The sequence below is a fragment of the Charadrius vociferus genome, unplaced genomic scaffold, assembly GCF_000708025.1.
Source record: "Charadrius vociferus isolate BGI_N301 unplaced genomic scaffold, ASM70802v2 scaffold362, whole genome shotgun sequence".
NCBI lineage: Eukaryota > Metazoa > Chordata > Aves > Charadriiformes > Charadriidae > Charadrius > Charadrius vociferus.
In genome coordinates, this window is record NW_009647052.1 from 431,678 (window position 1) to 453,595 (window position 21,918).

Below are 21,918 nucleotides of genomic sequence, written 5' to 3' on the forward strand. Positions count from 1 at the left end.
TTTAAATCTTTAATTTGAGCAGTGCTAATTGTTCTTGTACATGCGCACTTCACTGCTTAACAGAGCGCACTGGGCATTAAGCGTAGGCGCCGGCGGGAGGTTGGAGAGGGGTCCGTCTCCGGGGGGTCCGGGGATGCTCGGTGTGTGCCCGGGGCAGCCCCGCTCCCGCCGCCGCGGCTCCGGCTCCGGCCGGGCTGGACGGAGCAGAACTGCGCTGATTTTAATGTTTGGCTGAAAGGCGGGGAGGTGGCACCTGGTGGGGTTGTGCTGCGGGACTGCCTCTCCCGGACAAGCGCGGCGAGGGGTCAGGGAAGGATAACAGCAGCTCGTAGACAGGTTTGGCAGATTTCATCTCTCAGCTGAGAGCTGCTGCTTCCTTTTCTCACAGATGCTGTTTGCATGCTTTCTGCTCCCCCCCCCCCCTTCCCTTCCTCTGATCTGCGAAATTAATGTGGATATCTTAATTGAGGGGCTGGGAAAAAAAAGCGCCTGTCCGGTTGTAATACTGTTTCATAACCTGAACGGGGTTTGGTCGTGCTTTGTTCTTAAAGATCTGTGGTGCTTTTCTTAAGTGAACAAGTTGCTGGAAAGGTGGTGGGACACTGAATCTAGTAAGTGTTCTTACTCCAAAATACTGCCTTTAGTCACTGTTCAGTTGAAGTAAGACAGTTTCAAAACAAATGAACTATTTCAGCAAACTGGATTTTAATTTTTATAAAATCATTGTTAGAAACAGAAGGGGGAGGAAAAATTGTTGTAGAAGACAAGCAGTGTGTCCTCAGTAAAGAAAATGTTTTCTTTCTTTTGGTATAATTTGGGAACTGTCATGTAGTTTTGAAATAGCAAGAATATTAATTTTCTTTTGATATAATTTGATACAATACCTTCTCAAAGGTTTATTCAGCAGTGAAGAATATGCAGTTTTTTACACTTCAACTTTGTATAGTAGGTAGCCACAAATATTTGTCTTTAGAGTTACCAGAACTGAGAACTTTTTTTACAAGTTTTTATTTGTTTTGAGAGTTGACCCTGTGATAAACTGAACAGCAACTCAGGGAGTTCTGTAGCAGGGTCATTCAAACATTTGTCTCTGTTCCTTGCCTTTGAAGTTTAATAGATAGAAAGTAGAAAGTAACATCGATGTGCTTTATTCTTGCCACGGGATCTGATCTTATTTACATCTTTCTCTTCTCAGTTGAGGTGGATATGAGGGAAGGACTGAAGTTGATGATTTGAAAGTGTTACCTAATTTTGAATTGCCCAACTTGAGTGTTAGGCCTGATTGTTTTGCGTCCTGGAGAGCCTGACCACTGTTTTGGCTCTCTTTGATTTTAGCTGAAATTGTAAGTGCTCAGAATCAGTGAAATTCAGCCTCTGGGTATCTCACCCTGGCCCCAAACACGGAAGGACTCAGAAATAGTCTTGACATGTGGAGGATTTCCCAGTGGCTGTAGAAATAATCTTCAAAATCAGCTGTTGTACATTAAACAGGAGAGAAAAAAAAAAAAAACAAACAAAAAAACAAAACCCAAAGAGGGAACTCCTTTACTAAGTTAAACCACCTTTTGCTGGTTTTCATTGTCCCAGGATTCTAGTCAGCAGCCTCTCCCACCACTTAATGGGCAGCAGCTTTCTAGCTACCGCTAGGAAGTTGTCCAGTCTCTCTAACTCTGCATATGCAGTAGCAAACTCTTGAGGGTTGAAGTGGATAGTCGAGCTTGCGAAGGTGTTTGCTTTTCCAGTGCTTCCTTTGGATTGCTGTGTGAGTAGCAGAAATGCTGTTGGCCCCTCTGGGAGGAAGCAGCCTTCATCAGCCATCAGTCAGCTCATCCTTAGAGTGACCAAGTCCCCGTTAACATGCTTCTCTTAACCCCCACTTACTGGCTCTCCACAAAAGAGGACAGAAGTCATTACATCCCCTCGCAACAAACTTTTTGGAATTTAAATGGCAAAATAAGGTACTATAGGAGCAGTATGTCTGAGATGGCTTTGTGCTACAGCAGCAACGAGGAGCTCTATGGACCTCCACGCTGTGTACGAACACAGTTAAAAGGTCCTCCAGAAACCTTACCCGCTTCCCTCCTTCCCATCCTCTTCCTTCTACCTGCTCCTCCTCCTGCTGCCACTGTCTTGATAGCAGGAGAAATAGCCTTCCACCTCTCTCCAGTTTGCCCTCCACGTTAGCCCCTACTGTGAGTGCTTCATTAAACACTAGGAGACAGCTTGGGAAGCTTGGCTTAGTCTGTTTGCAAAGCAGGGAGCTAAACCACGCCAACAGAGCTGAAATACGGTGCCAAAATCTTCACACAAACTGCAGGGGCAGCTCCTGTCCCTTCAGGTCATCCTTTGGCTTGCCCTGCCTTACCAGGGTTTCCTCGTGTAGGTGAGTGCCCATTTCTATGCTAGAGATGGAAAAGGTCCCACAAGCATTTGTGATGTTTTCTCATCTTGATGGAAGTATGAATGGAAAGGGCAATGCAAACACTGGTATAATTTTCAATAAATGTTTTGGGGACTTTTCACTTTTGCATGCTCTGTTTTAAAACATTCTGAAGTGAAGGCTTTCTTGAGGGCAGAGGTGGGTTCTTGGAAATCACTGAGCATCTTTCCCTTGATAACTGAAAATTCTTCATATTTTCTTAAAATATTGTAAGCCACTTTGGAGAATGGCTTCTTGTATCAGCTATCAGCGCTAAGCAGAGTTTTTATAGTTCCCAGTTTGCTACATTTATTGTATTTCAAGTGTAGTCATGAAGTTTATGATCCTCCAGAAGGCAAGAAAATGTCTACTGACCACTATTTGTAATTTCTTTTGCAAATGTCTACAAGAACTAATACTTGATTTTAGCTAAGGTCTTGCTGCTGCTGCTACTGCTTTTACCATTTACAAATAAAAGAAATCCCATCTAAAATCCAGTAATGCCCATTGGAGCTCTCCTGGTATGAAACTATTTCAATGTCTTTCAAAACCACGAAATCATTATTCTCCAGCTGTAAGTTATAATTCACGTTGAAGTCTTGCTCTGGTCTCAGAAGAGATGCTGTGAAAATGGTACTGTGGGGTTCTTCCTTTGCATCTCAGTGCTCGACTTGACATATGCAGAAATAAAACCGGAAAAACAATGTATGTGGTTAAGCGAAGTCTGTAGCTTTATTGATTCAATGAATTGATCCGCCTTAGAATGTTAAACCACCCTGATGGCTAACCAGCAGACTCCAGCAAGGAGCCCTTCAACCACTCTGCATTTCTCATTGCAAGGAGGAGATACAGCCATCCGTGTCTTCCGTCACCTGTCCTTCAGGGCAGACGCAGGGACTCGCTTGCAGCAGACCAAAGCCCCGTCTGTGTTGGGCACCTCTTCCCAATGTGCTGTTTTACAGACTGTGTCTATGCCGTAACCCAGAACTGTCTCTTATAAATACATGGACACAATAACTGGGCTTTATGGCAGCTGGCACGTAGCTGAGGGGGGTGGGGGGGAAGGTATGGTATTGGCCAGGTTTGCTTTAAGGAAAAATTGCCATCCAAACCTGAAGGAGAGATTAGCCGCAGCCTGAGCAAGGCAGTCAGAACTGGGAGAACAAAGCACAGGAATATAATAAAACATGTGAAGCCACATCTCTGGAGGGATAGAGTTCAGCAGCTATCAGCATCTCATCGTGCTCCTGATGATCAATATGAAGCTTGGAGGAGGGAAGGGGAAGCAGAAATACCTTGTGCAATGAAACGCTTTGGCACCAAACCCGAAGGAAGGAGGACAGGGAGGGCCTGGTTACTGCTCATCCACTCCCACCTTCCTCGCTGGCTGCCTCTAGCACACCATTCATGAAGGAGGTTAAAACAAAATCCATAGTTGCTCTTCCTCCACTCTGGTGTCTGCCCGCTCTGCAAGCTGAGATTGGTTGTTGAAAGTTATCGTGCTCCTAACTCCGTGGCATGGCTGCCCACACACCTCGCTCCTGCTGCCCCAGCGCTGCCCAGTGCGACCGCCAACAGCTACCAACCACTGCAGTTTGGGGAGGGATGCAGGAGACGCAGCTCCACGATGCAGCAGGCACCACGCGAGGTTGCATCACTAGCTTTTGTAGTCCAGCGTCCTGCCCTGTGCCATCGTGGTCAGAGGTATCTTCCTTTGTGGTACAAAATCAGAGAACAGCATTGTCCTGGGCTGTTTGTAACTGAGGCAGTCAACAGTTTGCACGTACTCATGCCTAAGGGTTTGCTATTTTATTTATCCAATACGCTGCAAGGGGGAGTGCGATTGTCTTGAACGCTGGACAGCTGTAGGGCATCTGTTCTTCAAATACTGTCAGGAGGACAGATAGCAAGGAGAAGGAGAGACCTCCTGCACCCTTGTGGCAGCAGGGAATGACTCAGGCTGCGTGTTTTGACATGATACATGTGGTAACCTGTGGGGAGAAGAGATGCTGCACAGACCTCAGCAGCGCTGTCCCCAGAGGAGCAGGCGGTACGGCCCCTCTCTCCACAGGGACATGGAGCAGATGTGCCTGCTTCTCTGCTGTGATGCGGATGCCGAGCGCCTGAGATTCTTACTGATGAATGCAGATTATCCAATTGTTTCCAAATATTTCTCCCCATCTCTAAAAAAACCCCAAACCAAGACGGGAAATACAGGGATTGGACTTGGGGTACCAAATTGTTGGCTTGTCAGCATTTTGGCTGTATCTAGCCCCACATTTCATTATTAAAGTTTTGGGTTTGGTTTGTTTTTCTTTTCTTTTTTGCTTATTTTGACCATGAATGCAGGTGCTTTCAAGTTCTTGATAATCCAGAGTCGTTCTGGATAACACATTGAAGACACACATGCTGTAAGTCTGAGGTGCTTTTAGTATTGCATCGGAGCCCATGCAGGTCTTTGGTACTTAGCAAACATTAGCAGCAGCAGTTAGATGAGAAGCCTGATAGTAAATCAGTTGTGAGGGTCGAGAGGGGACAACATTACCTTGCAGTGCTGCTGAAATTCCAGTTTAGCCACAGAGGTATCAGAGTTGTACAAGGATGGAAAAGCAGGAGCAAGCTTAAACTCAGCTTCGTTTTAGTGTTTAGAAGTAACACTGAAGAGGTGTAGATTTTGTTTATTACTTTGGGATCTGCACAGATTTGGATGCTGCTTTCCGTCCCGCACAGAACCAGATTTTAGAAGCAGATTCCCTGGATTGTGGAAAATAGAAGTATTGTCAAGGATCTTGTCAAATCTTAGGCAGTCTAGTTTCACTGTGTAAAAGCTGAAGCGGGATAAAATGCTGCGTGGTGCTTCCTACCTTGTTCAGCAAGAACACGTTAGCAAATTCACCTCCACATATTGGCACAGTTACAGTGCTTTATTTTTGCTTTTCCCAGAGGGGCCAGGCCAGTTATTCCCCACTGCTGACTCTCCTCCTAGGTACAGCAAGGCAGTGACAGCATGGATGTGCTTTCTTCTCCTGTTGCTCAGTCTTATCCCTGGCATTTCTTTGTCTTAGTTTAGCAGATATTTGTTGTTTTTTTTTTCAGTGGCTCTCTCAACAGCATTTCCCAGTAGACTCTCAGGTAATCGTGGAGCCATGTGGGGCCAGTGAATGGTTTCGCACTCTGCTTAGCAGCCTGGCTGGTGTGTACCACCTGTAGCAACTGCTGGGTGAAAATCACACGTGCCCTTTGTGACAGCCTAGGAATTCAAAATCATAGGCAGTTTGCTGAGCATCTCTTGATCGGCTTTCAAGTGGCAAGATTGTTAAAAAGAAAACAAAATGCTGTCTTCTGTTAGTTTTTGTTTGGTTTTTTTTTTTTTAATTTATAGGGGTCACCTTAAAATTTTCCTGTGGGACAAGGGAGGCTGGAAATGTTCTCTGTTTTGAAGATCTCATATTCTCGTATATATATTCATGACTTTGGGAGATGGGTCACTTAGAGCACCACCAGGTTAGGGCACACTATTCTGTCATGGCAAATAATATTTTGTGGAGGGATGCAGACTACTTCGTTAAAAATGTAGCCTGGGGAAGACAAGGGAGAGTTCTTGGTAGAAACTTTTGCATGAAGCAGTGTGATAGAGCAGCCAGGGAATATATTGCATGCTAATAAAGTTCCTTCTTCAGTGTGAAAAGTGCATGCTTTGTGAGTGGCAGTGGGTCTTTTTTTTACCTTTTGACATTCTAACTTGACGCATAATGAGGCATCCACCAGCACCCCTTTTCAGCCCTTTCCAAAGAGCTGCCAAAACTGAAGAGATTTTTTTTTTAAAGAATAATCTGTGACCCAGCAAGGTCGGCTGTAAGGTTTGTTTGTTTTTCTCTCTCCCGCTGGTTCCTACTATTCTCTTACTCCCACATCCTATCTGACTCTTGTTTTCAAATGCATTCTTCAGCCTTCTCCTTCCCTACCTACTGCATCCTGTGTTCGCTTTCTGACTTCCTTCTCTTCTCTTATAGCTTTTCTTTCCTGTTCCTGTTCTTTCTGGTCCCCCGAGGAGCAAGGAGTGAAACATTAACAGTTGCTGGAGGACCAAGTTAATATGGCTGTGGTTATGAGTTTAGAGTTCAGGTGAGGGCTCCGGGAGACATCCTTTGTGTGCGACATTGTGCCCCGGAGCTCTTTGCACCACTTCATTGCTGGGGCAGCAGAGAGGAATGTATATCTGTGCTTCACCTGCTACCATCTACAGTCCAGCATTTAAGACAAAAATACCGATAAAAGTTGATCTTTGCTAAGATATGGATGTTCTTGTTATTGCAAGTTAGTTAACAGGTGGCAAATTGCTCTGCTATTATCACTTCACTGCGGTCTCAGTTACAAAGAAGTTGAAAAGCTTCAAAGGTAGGATAAGCAGAGCAAGTGGATTTGAATCATCACACATATCTTGAGAGGGGATATGGGAGTTGCAGGTACTTTGACAGTGGTTTGCAAAACATGTAATTTCATGGTACATTGAGGGTGCATACCTGTGTCTTTTCTAAGTCATACGGCTGCTCTTACACTAAAGCTCTTGCATTAGCAGGGGATATATTATCCCTGTGTTATCTGTACCTCTTTGTCAGTTGAGGATCACCATCCTCATAAATCTGTGCTTACAATATGTGCAGGAACTTCCTGTGCTGATGTCAACATGTCCTGAATATAAATCACATATATAAAATACTTACATTACTAATAATTTCTGCATTGAAATGTTGCTGGAAAATGCAGGTCTTTATTATCTTTCTGAGGATACACCTAATTTGTGTATCGTGAGCTTTTATATTGTCTGCAAATACAGCTTGACAGACTATATAAAGAAGAGCATTTTCCAGCTGAGGTTAGCTGTAGCCAAAGGTTTGATTAGTCTGACCCTTGCAGTGCACAAAATCTACTACTCTAAATGGAAATGTGCCTGGAAGAAGAAACTTCTTAACATAATAGTCACTGTGCTGGAAAATTTATATTCCTGCTAATTTCTTATGTCTGTGATGCCCAGATGGTTATCAGTTGTGTGCTAATGTAATCTTCTGTGCTGCTGGTTTATTTATAACCGGGGTTGATCCATTTATATATGGCTGCATATAGCAATTAGTTTTCATTTTTTTATCGTATTTTACACACTTTTGTGTATGCAAGACATAAGGAAGAATCCACCTTGTAAAACAAGTTTGGTATAAATGGATTAGTGAGTAGATACACCTGTCCTGTTGGGATATTATATACTTTTACCAACATTGTCTTAACAGAGAAATAAATGTAAAGGAATTAAAACCTGATGTATTTGTTATCAATAAATGTATAAAAATCCACTGCTTTTCAGATTTCTAGATGATTTGATATAGTTTTCAGTTAACTTCTCTAAGTTAAAATATTTGGTTTGGGAATGTAACTGTAGTAGGTAGTTATTTCTTGAAATACTACCTAGTTTATTAATGAAGTAAAATATGATAAAATGAAGGTGGTTTAAAAAATGGAGAAATACGCCTATATATATATTTTAGTTTAATGCATCTCTTCTAACTTGTTTCAGGTTGAAGAAACTTCTTGAGCAGGAGAAGATCTATCAAGCTCGGAAAGAGAAGGAACATACAAAGAGGCTCAGTAAACTAAGAGAAGAACTAGTCAAGCTCAAATCATTTGCACTCATGCTGGTGGATGAAAGACAAATGCATATTGAACAACTTGGTCAACAAAGCCAGAAAATACAGGACTTAAACCAAAAACTAAAGGAAGAAGAAGAAAAGCTTAAAATTATTAGTGCAAAAACAAAAGAAGATGGGCAAAAACTGATGAAGTTAGAGGCAGAACTTGAACACAAAACATCATCATTTTCTCAAGAACATGAGGAGATGACTACTAAACTGGCTAATCAAGAGTCACATAATAGACAGCTAAGGCTTAAGCTAGTGGGGTTGACTCGCAGAATAGAGGAGCTAGAAGAAACTAACAAAAACCTTCAAAAAGCTGAGGAGGAACTTCAAGAACTAAGAGATAAAATAGCGAAAGGGGAATGTGGGAACTCTAGCTTAATGGCAGAAGTGGAAAACCTCCGCAAGCGTGTGCTTGAAATGGAGGGGAAAGATGAAGAGATTACAAAAACTGAATCCCAGTGTAAAGAGCTGAAAAACAAACTGCAAGAGGAAGAGCATCATAGCAAAGAGTTGAAACTTGAAGTGGAAAAATTGCAGAAAAGAATGTCTGAACTAGAGAAGCTGGAAGAGGCTTTCAGTAAAAGTAAGTCTGAATGCACCCAGCTACACTTAAACTTGGAGAAAGAAAAGAATTTGACAAAGGATTTAATGAATGAGTTGGAAGTGGTGAAGACTCGCGTGAAAGACCTTGAGGCATCAGAAAGCAAGTTGGAAAAGACTGAAATAAGCTTAAAAGATGACCTTACAAAGCTGAAGTCATTTACTGTAATGTTGGTTGATGAACGAAAAAATATGATGGAAAAAATAAAACAGGAGGAAAAAAAGGTTGAGGGTCTAAACAAGAATTTTAAAGTTGAACAAGGGAAAGTTATGGATGTAACAGAGAAACTGATAGAAGAAAGTAAGAAATTTTTGAAGCTGAAATCCGAAATGGAGGAAAAAGTATCTAGTTTGACAAAGGAAAGGGATGAGTTGATTGGCAAACTGAGAAGTGAAGAAGAAAAATCCTCTGAACTAAGCTGTAGAGTTGACCTGTTAAAGAAAAGAATTGATGGTATGGAGGAAGTAGAAAGAGAAATTACAAGAGGTCGAAGCAGGAAAGGACCAGAGCATGGTTGTCACGAGGACAACAAGATTAAAGAACTTACCGTTGAAATTGAAAGACTGAAAAAACGTCTCAAACAATTGGAAGTGGTTGAAGGAGATTTGATGAAGACAGAAGATGAATATGATCAGCTAGAGCAGAAATTTAGGACTGAGCAGGATAAAGCTAACTTTCTGTCTCAACAGTTGGAGGAGATGAAACTCCAGATTGCCAAAACCAAAGCAATAGAAAAAGGTGAAGCAGTGAGCCAGGAGGCAGAGCTGAGGCACAGGTTTCGTCTGGAAGAGGCCAAAAGCAGAGATTTGAAAGCAGAAGTTCAAGCTCTTAAGGAAAAAATCCATGAGCTGATGAACAAAGAAGACCAGCTTTCTCAACTCCAAGTCGATTACTCGGTTCTGCAGCAAAGGTTTATGGAAGAAGAAAATAAAAACAAGAGCATGGGGCAGGAAGTTCTGAACCTAACAAGAGAGCTGGAGCTTTCTAAGCGTTACAGCCGTGCTTTGAGGCCCAGCATAAATGGACGAAGAATGGTCGATGTTCCCGTGACGTCCACCGGCATGCAAACAGATGCTGTAAGCAGTGAAGCAGCAGAAGAAGAAACTCCAGCAGTGTTTATAAGGAAATCCTTCCAGGAGGAGAATCATATCATGAGCAATCTGCGACAGGTAGGTCTGAAAAAACCCATGGAGCGTTCTTCAGTGCTCGAGAGATATCCTCCAGCAGCGAATGAACTTGCAATGAGAAAATCTTGGATACCATGGATGAGAAAGAGGGAAACTGGGGCTCAGGCAACTCCTGATAAAGGAGCCCGAACCCACGGTAGTCCAGCACATCCTGGGGAGGTTGTCCTTTCACCAAAGCAGGGTCAACCTCTTCATATTCGGGTGACGCCAGACCACGAGAACAGCACAGCTACTTTGGAGATAACCAGTCCAACCTCAGAGGAATTTTTTTCAAGTACCACTGTCATTCCTACTTTGGGAAATCAGAAGCCACGAATAACCATCATTCCCTCTCCAAACGTTATGCCACAGAAAGGAAAAGGCAGTGAAAGTCCTATGGGCCCAGATCGTTCTATGTCTCCAGTCACTATAACAACATTCTCCAGGGAGAAGTCTCCAGAGGGAGGGAGAGCACCCTTCGCCGACAGACCTGCGTCTCCAATTCAGATTATGACAGTATCAACATCTGCAGCACCAGCAGAAATCTCTGTCTCTCCGCAATCACAAGATATGACCATGGGAAGGGCTGTCTTCAAAGTAACACCGGAAAAACAAACCGTCCCAACTCCAATCCGCAAGTACAATGCCAACGCCAACATTATTACGACAGAAGACAACAAAATCCACATCCACTTAGGTTCCCAGTTTAAACGCTCTCCCGCTGCTGCAGCTGATGGTGCGAGTCCTGTGATAACAGTCAGACCGGTGAACATAGCAGCAGAGAAAGAAGTTGTGACAGGTACTGTCCTTCGATCACCCAGGAACAACCTGTCCTCGCGACCTGCAGCAAGCAAGGTGACAAGTACTATCACTATAACGCCTGTTACAACATCATCCACCCGAGGAACACAATCAGTGGTAAGCAGCGTAGTCTCATGATGTAGTCTTCATGGTAAGAAGGGCAACCATAGCCTGGGTTTGAGACACCGGCAGGGAAAATGGGAGGGGTGAGGAGAAACGCTTGACTTTCCTACATTTGTTTCAGATACGAGCTCAACTATAAAATCAGAATTTGCCTGACTAATATATTTTTGTACCAGTGTTGGACACTGGTATACTTTAGGCATTAGTTCCCAAAGGATTAACTTTCAAAGTAAGTCCCTTCAAAGTTCTTTAAAGTTATTTTCATAATGGCAATCCTGTAAAATTGCAAGTGAGAGACAGGGAAGGGACAAAGCGTGTTGGGGATGACAGAGCAGGAAAGCGTATTTTTATTTTTGGTGAGTACAATTTCTGACTTCTGAAAGTACTTACAATGTTTTTTGGCCCAGCTGGCAGGTCTTTAGAGTCTGATCATGCGGGCTGGTATTTCTTTGTATAATCCCATTATAGTTATAATTCAATTAATATCTGCTATAATACTGAACTTGAAAGGAATAAATAGGCAGACATGGTATCATTGCTTACAGCTCCAAACCTCTTTCAGCCAGTGAATAGTAAAACTCTGTTCCTCTGAAATTCTCGACTTCTATCAGTGCTGTATGACAACAGTGCTTCTTCTAACATATTTTTGCTTTCTCTCTGTGCCTCTGTGGTGGTACCCCGGCATCTTTTTCATACTTAAATCAGTCTCTCACCTCTGTCTTTAAACATATTGGACAATATTTATTGATAGTCCTCCCCTCAGGTTTATTATTGGACATGGTTTTGCATTTCTTTAGTTGGAAATACCCTGGGAAAGAAGAATGTAACCACAACAGAAAACCAGCAGTACTGTATTAGTCCAAAAGCTTATTCAGCTAGACAGAGCCTGCAGCAGATGCTTAGGGGAAGATTATTTTAAGTGGGTAAACACAGTAATGTTTCCCTCAGCGTCTGTTCCCAGTTTTTGGCAATAGGTGGGTATTTCTTTGTGAACCAGGGCCCGTAGCCACATCTTTGTGTTTAATAGACCGTGGCGGAGTTTTCTTCTATTTATTCTTCTAATTGCTTTTTGAACTCATTTATACTGTTGTTTCCACAACATCAGGGGGCAGTGAATTCGGTTGTGGGCTCTGGGAAAAATGCTCTTTTGTTTGATACCTTTTATGTAATACCTTCATTGGTTACAGCCTCTTTCTTGTATCTTGACAAATACTGAATAGTCATCCCCTGTTCGTTTGTCTGTGCCGCTCAGGAGTCTGCAGACCCCTACAACATGCCTCTTCAGCCATCTCTTTCCAAGCTGAAATGTCAAAGTGTATTTAAGATACACTTCCACACTTTTGGAGAGAAGCTGCCATTCCCATTTAAGCCCTCTGACTTAAGAAAAATTCCATTCCGTATATGCATCTATTTGGGATTGCACATGCGTACTCTTTCTCTCCCCACATATATAATGTATTGTAGATACTTTACTGTACAGTGTTTTCCTACATTCAGAGGCAACTATTCATTTTTTAAAAAGTCTTGAAATAATTAATTTACAAACTCCTTTGTCTCTCAGAAGCTTGGAAAACTTTTTCTCCTAAGAGTTCCTCATTCTTTTTTACTAGATGTCTGTCTCCACTGTGATGATGCACTGAACCATGACAGACAAAACTTTTTTGTTTTGTTTTCATCTGGCTAAAAAGTGGCTTCTTTCTTCACTTCTTCCTCCCCGATTTGGAATGTAAGGAAAATAGTTCAACCATAAGATATCTTATGCTTCCCTTTGTTTTTTAAGGTCCCTAGTCAGATGAGCAGAGAACTTTGAACAAGCCCAAATGTGCCTTTTCCTCCCGAGCCCTCTGAAAAAAAAAAAAGAAAAAGAAGTTGTATATTCACCATCTGTTTTGCAAATGACTACTTTACAAACACATTTCAATACCCCTAGTCAGAAAAATCAAGTTGTAATCATTTACTCAGTAACCCTAGAAGAAACCAACATTGATATAATTTTGAGGCTTTAAGTTCGTAAAATCAAAGACAAACCGATACACAGCTGCTTTCTTAGCTCACCGGTTTTCATTTTTTTCTTAACTCTCCTCGTACAAGATGCTTTGTACAATGTACCAATGCAGTGCCAAGCTACAAAGGGGAAAATAATTCTGAAAATCCTAGCTCTCATCTGTTGCTATAACAAATTTGGAGTTACTGTTTTCATATTTGAAAACATTTAACTTCTTCCAATTTGAATTTATAGAGTTATCCTCAGTACTGCATGTGAAGTTAATTTTAAGCTGCACACACAGTACTTTTAAAGGTTCAGCCTGAGCTGTAGTGTCTCCCCGCATATGCAAGTCCAAAACCAGAGGCTGTGGTTTCATGATGGACCATCATGATTTTTGAATTCCATGAATACCATGGATTAAGGGGTGTTATGGTTGTGTTGATTTACACTGACATACACTGAAGAGCAGCTGGAGATTCATATTCCCCCGATCCAAGTTCTCTTCTGAGTTCTGCAACAGTTTTGATTTAGATAAAATGAAACCCTGATCCAAAGAAAGACACAGGCACCTGAAGGACAATTTGGGAAATTTTTGAGCACTTAACCAAAAAGATGAACCAAAAAAGGCACCAGTCACTGACTGTGTCTCCACTGGCACCTGAACCCAAGGGACCCTCAAGTGTTTTGGAGGCACTTCATGTTCTGCCTGCTGCACAAACCCAGGGCTCATCACACCAGCGCTGCCACCCAGCGTAGTCCAGTCTCACAGGGGTCTCCATGGCAGGAGCTGATGTGACGGAGACTGTTTTACCAGTTGGATGGAATTCTGCATTTGACACAGAACCATTGACACTTTGATTAAAAAAAAAAAAAAAAAGAACCAAACCCTAAGCTGGTAACTGCCGTTTATATCATAGCCTATGGATTTGGGTAATTACCATAGAAGGGGAAAAAATGGGGTTTGGTCCTCCTTACCTCGATTAGAATGAAACCCACTCCCAGCAAAATACTTGGACTACCCTAGCAGACCTAGCAGATAATTTTTTTATTACAGATGGGCCACAGCACAACCAAAAATCCAAAACTATGAGACCAGAGGGTATGCAGACTAAAATGAGCCTGAAACTAGCCTGGTTGTTAGTCTTGCCTTAGCACATTAGCCCAAGTCCCTGTTCCCAGGACAGTTCACATAGTTTACAGTAAAAACCCCACAGAATAAAAACAAATATTCTTTGGGAAAAAAACCCAAAACAACTGTGGTGTGTGTATCCTGGTTTTTTATTTAGGCCTTAACATTTGGCTGTAGGATTGCTGGTGAATTTGGATCTGCTTTGGCTAGCAGGACGGGTGTCAGTCCTATAATCACTTCATCCTTGTGCTCCCTGCCTCCTACGAGCCTGGCATCCAGCGCCAGCTGTTCATGCTGCCAGGGTACACCGTGAATCCGGCGACATGCGAATCTGCAGGGAGTGGAGGGAATCCCGGCTGCAGCAGAGCCAGTGTAGTGGCACAGCACCAACCGTGCAGAGCATCCTGCAGGGAGTGGAGGGAATCCCGGCTGCAGCAGAGCCAGTGTAGTGGCACGGCACCAACCGTGCAGAGCATCCTGTGACGGAGGTAGCAAGGCACGGCTGAAAGGCTCCTGGGTGTCAGAGCCCACCGGGCAGCTATAGCCAACATTAAAGCAGCTATGAGGCTACTTGCATTTGGGCAGCATTTAGTTTCAGATCAGCATCTGAATTTAGCTCTTTGTAGGTGTCCCATATATGCTCTAAGCTTCTGTTAAGAGTTAGTGGAGATCCAGGGGTCAGCTCACTTTCCCGTATAGAGGCGCACGCTGCTATCTGCATGCCCTCTGGCAGTTGAGACACGTGCACGAGGCTGGTGGGTATAATGTGGACCTGTACCTTTCTGCAGTGGAAGCTGACGGGTTACCTCAGATGGCACAAGATGCCTCAGTGTGGGCAACTGATTCAGTCCCTAGTCATCAGTCCCCTTGCCAGCACTGAGCTGTGTAAGCTGGCTTGGTGTACACTGAAGGGTGATGCAGCTGAGATGCTAAAAGCTTGAGTGTGAGCTGAATTGCCCACTGGGCTCCAGTGACTGTATTGACTAGATCTCAAATCCCACCCGTTCAGGATTCAATTCATAGAATCATAGAATCATTATGGTTGGAAGAGACCTTTAACGTCATCAAGTCCAACCGTTAACCTAGCACTGCCAATTTACTACTAAACCACATCCCTCAACATCAAATCAAGTCAAACAACTCATCTTCACTCCAGTGTGAATTCTGGCCTTGGCTATATGGCTTTGACTGTTACTAGAATATTTACTATTCCCTTTCCATTTATAAGCTTTAACTTAACACAGCCTACAGGTGAATGTTTTTGCAATTTGCCTAAATGTACTTCTTTAGTGTCATTTTAAGTGATGTCAAGTAGCCTACCTAACTTCCAGCTGCAGGTCTCCCTGGGTCCTCTGTTTTATCTGCCAGCCTTGTGCAGATAGCTTGAGTAGCCCAGGGCATCTCAAATGGCACTGAAAACCTGTGACAACCACTGAACAGAAGCATTTCTGTCCAAGGCAAGCTGATCCCTGATGGGATCAAGAATAAGTGCTGAAAAAGCACCTTTGTTAGGAAAATATTCCAAAAGTAAATGTGTGCGTGAAAGCACTCTTTTGGGTGTCAATAAAATGCACTAAGCCAGGATTTGTTATAAACTACTAAAACATGCTAAATGTTCTGTATGTTCAAATTGCTTTTCTCCCTTTAATGGGACCGGCCAACCTTGCTGCAACCTCACAGCTTAATATACCTGCCAGTGTCCGCAGTGAGGCCTGATTATCAACCTAACCGGCTTAGCGGCTGCATGTATTTATCTCCTTCTCAGTAATGTATTTACTAACCTCGCCCCGGCCCCCTGTGCCATTCCAGCACCACGTACTGCCAGCTCAGAGCCAGCCAGCGTCACTCTGCGTCCCCCGGGGCTGCGGCTCCGGCGCTCCATGCCAGCTGCGGCTGTGGAAGGGTTGGTTTCTGGTTGGAGATGCATTCCTGTATCAACCAGAAGACAGCAGCCTACAGACAAACTGGGCTGAAAATAATTGCTTGGAGCTTGGTTCTTGGGAGAAATGACCAAGAGACAGACAGTTGTGTGGGTTCTCTGCCACGGACGCTACAGATGTGTACCGGAGAGTGTCCTTTGCCAGCTCACCCGGTCCCTCTCGCCAAAGGGGCCTGCTCGCTGAAGAGCCACCTTTGTGCCATTTCACTTAGCAAACACAAAATGGTTTTGCAGCTGCCAGCGAAGCAGGCACTAGCTTCCATATGATCAACACCTTAGTATGCCCTAAGGAAGGCAACTAAGACATTTAAAGCAAGTTAGAGTTCTTTTCAAAGTGCTTTTGAGTGATTTAGGCTTGAAATGAGTAACGTGAAAGCACCCAAATCCTTAGTTAATAATTTACATGTGAATAAAGCTGAAGAAATGCCTGAGATTCCAGCTACTTCATTTGATTGCCTCATGTTTACACACTGTGGAGCTCTTTCAGGGAGTACAAGATGTTTGTCATTTGGGTTCCCTGGGATGTTGACATATTTTCCAAGGCTGATGGAATGCATTTGCATGTTTTGCCCTACAGAATTGTATGGGCCTAACTTGTTTTGACATCTACATGTGAGTTCCATATTAGCCTTTAGACTGCTATTGTAAATGTTGCTTTTAGTTATTGAAAATGGCTTCCTTCCTGCCAGGCAGACAGCATTCAAGTTTTCCAATTGTGATTTTTTTTTTGTGTACACATGGGGTTTTGAACTGATCTTAGAAGATTAAGGAATGGTTTTCCTTTGAATACGCAGGATGCAGACTGAAGGCTCTGATGCTACTGGCTGGAAATCCTTCGAGAGGGAAAAATCGTTCATGGAGCATTTTTTAAGAGCATTTTTAAGTAAATATGCAAATATATGTTGCAGTCGACGCGCTCCCCTAATCCAGTCTGTTTCAGCAGTTTAGTTTTATTATGCTTACATGTCATAAGTTGCAGAATTTAGTCATTTAACAGATGGGTCTAGCTAGGATTCCAGGATCTTATGAGCAGTGTTCTCTTTTGTGAGGTCAACGTCTTCGTCCATTTTCTGAACAGGAAAAAGTCACATCTGAAATTCAGCTGAGACACTGAAGTTGTCACCGTTAACATTTATGTCTGTATTGTGCATTGCAGAAGATAAAACATCCTTTCCTTTCAGAATTGACATGGTTATAAGTATTTTCTTTAGGTCATGGTCCATAAGGGGTAGCTTCCAGTTTTGGCCTTGCAGAGTATGTGTGACATTATCTGGCCAATGGAGATAGAAAATACCAGTTGGCCCTTTTGAATCTTTTTGTCCTATCCAAGTGCTCCTTGTGTGTTTACACAGTGCGATTCAGTTGTCTAAACATATGTACTGATTGCCATTTTCAAAGCTATAGGATAGCCAGCCTGGCCTCCAGCTAGTGTTCCAGAAGGGCACAAATCCCTTGTAGGAGCTGTGTTGGGTCTGCCAGCCTTGTGCTTGGGTCCTCAACCAGATTCCATCCAGAAGAAAAAAAAAAAAATTAAAAATTTCGCAAGGCCCTTTTTTATTTTTTTTTATTCTGAAGTCCTCTAACTTGAGGGTAAGTGTGCTTGGTAGTCTGTTGTCCAGGGCAGCAGACTGGCAGAGACAGTAAAATGACCTTGTCCACACTGCCTTGAGGTATCCCTGGTGAGGAAACCCTCATCAGAGTACATCAAGTTGTGGCCAGGGCTGAGAGGGGAAGAGCCTTCTCCTACATCCCTCCTACCACAGCCACAGGAAAAGGAAATTCCACTCTTTGCTCTGTCTCCCTCTCCCAGCCCCCTCCCTGCACTTCCCAGTGCAGAAATAAGTGGCCCAGCCGTGGCCCCAGCATACTTTGGGAAGCAAAGTTCAATTTTATCTAAAATGCTGAGAAATCTTGCCCCAGCTCTGAAAACACAGCAGTTACTCTGGGTTCAGCATTAGCCTCACAGGGCTATGTTGTTCTGAGGGCCCCTGCTTGTCTCTGTGCAAGATGCTAATATTTAATTGTCTGACAGCTAAGCCGGCGTTTCAGTAGCCTGTAAGGCCGTCCTGCATTCTGTCATGCCGTGGACTCAGAGTTTTGCAGGGATTCCCATCCCTATGACATCTTGATCCAAAACACTGGACCTCAGCTCTGGGAAACTCTTTTGATCCCGACTGTACCTTTGGCCCTACTCTAGCAGTATGGGCTACGGCCAGGTTCCTAATGTGAACTTTATTTGCTAACAGGTGTCATTTGGGACATGGTTGCCTGAGAGGTAAAAGAAGAAACAAGGAAAAGTATAAGATGAGCATATATAAGAAGAAAACGTCCTCCGTTCATGTCATTTCTCTCCGTCTTTCTCTTTTGCAGACAGGACAGGATGGGTCATCCCCGAGACCTGCACCCACCCGCATTCCTGTGTCAAAAGGTATGAAAGCAGGAAAGCCAGTAGTGGCAGCCCCAGGAGCAGGAAATGTGACAAAATTCGAGCCTCGTGCCGAGACTCAGTCTATGAAAATAGAACTGAAGAAATCTTCAGCCAGCAGCTCTGCCTCCCTGGGCGGGGGTCAGGGCTGATGGCGGTGGCTCAGGGGGTATGTTCTGCAGGTTTTGCTGCTACCATGGAAGTCAGCCCCCCTGTCTGTGTAGTTGCTCACGTTTGCCTGTACTAATGGAGTCCTGCAGCTGTCACTCACAACAAACTAATACGTGTGTGCTCTGACTACTTAAGTAACAACAACCTTTTGTTTTCTTACTGAAGTTAAAATAATAATAGTAATAATAAAAAAAAAGCCATCTAAAGGCAGTTGTACACTAGGAAGATTTTCACCCTAGGAAGTGAGAATAGGGCAACTGCATTAGGTTATTAATCTAGCCCGGGATTTCTTAATGATAGACATGGTCACTTTTTAGTAGATTGGAGGACGTTCGGTCACTTCTACTACATTGTCTTCCACCTTAACGGATCACTTTCCACCTTTGCTACTGCATGGGGAACTTTCCTTCCTGCCTGTGAGCATGTGTTCTGAGATGCCACGTTGCCTAGGGAAACACCACCAGGAGACAGCACACTTGATGTCTTATTTTAATGAAAACTAGTACCGAAGGTGTGGGAGGGAGGGAGGGAAAGAGAGAAAGGATGGGAGCCGTGTGACCAGCTTTTTCTCTAGGAGTCTCCCATCCCAATCTGTGTTTCTCGGTGGTGAGCTGCTTTCTCAAGGTGGTTCCAAAATTCAGGGGGGTAGGGACAGTGTTTGGCTGCAGCAATAGTAAGCAGCAGCTTATTTCCTACAAAGGGGGTTAAAGCTTGTAGACAGTTACAGCCGGGTCCCTGACTTACACACGCTGCATTACTACCGCCAGGTCAGATGAAGGCAAGGGAGCCAAAAGGTGTTTAGCCCTTTAAAAAAGCTTGAGAAACATTTATTTGGCTGAAATCAATACGGCCCATTTGTGTTTGCTCCAAAGACTACTAAAGGCTATGAAGCAAGTCACTCCATTGACTTCACTAGATTTTCAGTTTTCCTGGTTGGATGTACTTAGGCTACATTTAAACTTTAATTCCCAAGCATCCTTATGGCTTAGAGGGGAAGTCAGCACAGGTTGCTGGTGGCAGAAGTTGCTATCTAAAGGCACGGCTGAGGTACAGACAATGAAAGAGATAGGGTTTGGTATGGAAGTTACTCTCAATTCTCAGTTTGAAATATTTTGTCTTAAAATACAAACTGCCTCACAATACCATGGTGATTCATTGTTTTTCCTTCCCTCTTTGTGATTTCCTCATTTTATGTTTGCATTTTTAAGCATGTTTTAAGGTATTGTTCCAGCATGGAAATGGTGTGGATGCCGATGATTGTTGCGATTGTTAATTTAATAACAGGAAAGTTATTAAAGGGCATTTTCATTAAATGATCAGTTGCCACAGAAGAAAGTCACAACCAAAAGAAATGAGGCCGAGCAGACTGATAAATGATGGTTTTAAAGCTCGTATAACTCAGCCACCACAGCGAGCTGTAAAGGACCCAATGGTTAGAAATAGCTTTCAGAAGGCAAGGCAGGAAGACCACCAATAAATAATAAATACAATTCACAGAAAAGAAAATGCACCAGTGGGTGAAATATTAAATGGCTTTCTGGCTGGAAGAAGAGATTTGATGGAAGAATCTGCCACAGAAGGTCAGCAAAATTATATTCAGTCCAAGCAATGTTTAGTCTTCAGTCTGCACGTTGCATTGCTCTCCAATTTAAGATCCAGATATGGCCATTATCCCAGCGTAAAGCCGGCGTTTTATTATTCACACGAAGGGCATTTTGTCTGTGGTGTAAAAGCTGCTGCTGTATCAGAAAAGAAGTAGGTTTCATTTTTTAACACGTGTAGCACCTGCAATACCTATTAATTTTAAGGTTCTTGTTCCTATGACATCTGAAAATCAGGTTCGTATTAGTAACATTTTTCACAGCACTCATTTCCCATTATTTTGGATAAAACTTAGAAACAGGAATTAGCAAGCAATGTGAGTTACTATGCCAGAAATATATCAGATCCTCTCAACTAATTGTTATCACTTAACAGCCTCCATTTGTCAATAAATTGTTGCCGAGATCTTACTGTTCTGACTGTAACATAGGCTTTTTAGCAGATGTTTGAAGAAAACACATTATTAAGAGCTTTTGCTGGATATTCACTCTAAATACTGGCACTGAAGCAAGTCTTCGGGTCAAAACAGTCATTTAAATAATATTGCAAACATGAGCCCCAAGCTAATGTGGCTTGATACAGTGATGAACTACAGCTGCCTTAAGCCTTCCTTTTTCAGATCCTTGTTTCAAAGAAACTTCGTTCCTTAGTTAACTGTTGCTATACCCAAAGCAATATTCTGTGTGTGCCTGTGGTTGAAAAATTTGTTTGTTTTGCTTGAGATCTAAGAAACTAATTCACCTGAAGAAATAAGCCAGCCTTACAGTACCTGAAATCCAGGACACGCAAATTAGCACAACTGAACCAGAACTGCGGGCACAAGCCGGGGATTACTCTTGTAGAGTCAGTAGGATTTCATGAGACGGACTCGAGAAATTCCAGACAGGTCAAACCAAGGTTCCTGTTATTTTTCCCAGGGGCAGCACAACAGAAAGGAACTTTTGCTCCGTAGCAGAAGCCCAAAGAGTTGGAATCAGGAAACTGGTTTAACCGTTAGCTAAAAATAGGTACTTAGCTGTACTCATCATTTTCAACATTTTAATTGACCTGAGATTCTTGTTTCTTAAAGGTAGAAGAAGGGTAAGATGAAAAAAGAAAGCCTACAGTTCAGAAGTCTTAAAAGTTGAAGCACAACTGTCTTTATTATATAGGAATTTCCTCTGAATCTGAAGACAGTTATGTTTAGTGACTACAGTAAAATTCTGCATTCAGTAAGTCAGCTCCAAAAGGGAATGTAGACAACCAAGTCTAAAGACAGTGCTTAAGCCCCAGAAGCTTATTGAAGATCTTCTTGAAGTTCTTCCTCTGCACTTGTCTAGTCAGTGTTTCAGTTGTGACTTAACTAGCACTGCAGCCTCTGAACCTAATCGAGATCCATAATCGAGGTATCCTTGTATTTCCTCTAAGGGTTTTAAGTCAAGCTACAATTTCATGGTCGCTTGAAGTCAGGATGTAATCCCACACTGGAGTGAAGAGCTGTGGTCCTCTCCGTCACCTCCAGCTAGGAAAGTACTTACTTCCATGTGGTTTACCCTTGAGCTGGCACAAGTGTTTGAACTTAACTGGGGAACTGATCTGAACTAAAAGGAATCTGGCAAAAAGCAAAAAGCTTTAACATAGCTTAGTTCCAGGCCCTTGGGCCAGAAAAAGAAAGAAGGCAGGCGTAGGAAACCGGTGGCTCTTTTAAAGTGACTGTGGAATCATTAATGCCTCCGAGTAGATCAAATACCACACAAATACAGGGGTAGTGCTGCTCATTTTCAAAAACTTTTGATTGAAACCTTTCTTCAAAAGTAGAAGACAGGTCCCTCTTTCTCACCAGTTGAGGAGACTCAAAGCCAGATGAGCTCCAGCCAGGTTCAGCA

The 21,918-nt window shown here is 43.0% G+C and overlaps 1 protein-coding gene across 1 annotated transcript in view; it reads left to right on the plus strand.

Moving 5' to 3' along the window:
- FILIP1 (filamin A interacting protein 1) overlaps window positions 1–21,918 on the plus strand; it is a 112,594-nt gene that overhangs the window by 85,987 nt on the left and 4,689 nt on the right. The window contains exons 6-7 of the mRNA XM_009895755.1: window positions 7,989–10,794; window positions 18,226–18,283. Of these exons, the coding sequence (XP_009894057.1) occupies window positions 7,989–10,794; window positions 18,226–18,283 (2,864 nt within the window). The remainder of the gene's footprint in view (window positions 1–7,988; window positions 10,795–18,225; window positions 18,284–21,918) is intronic.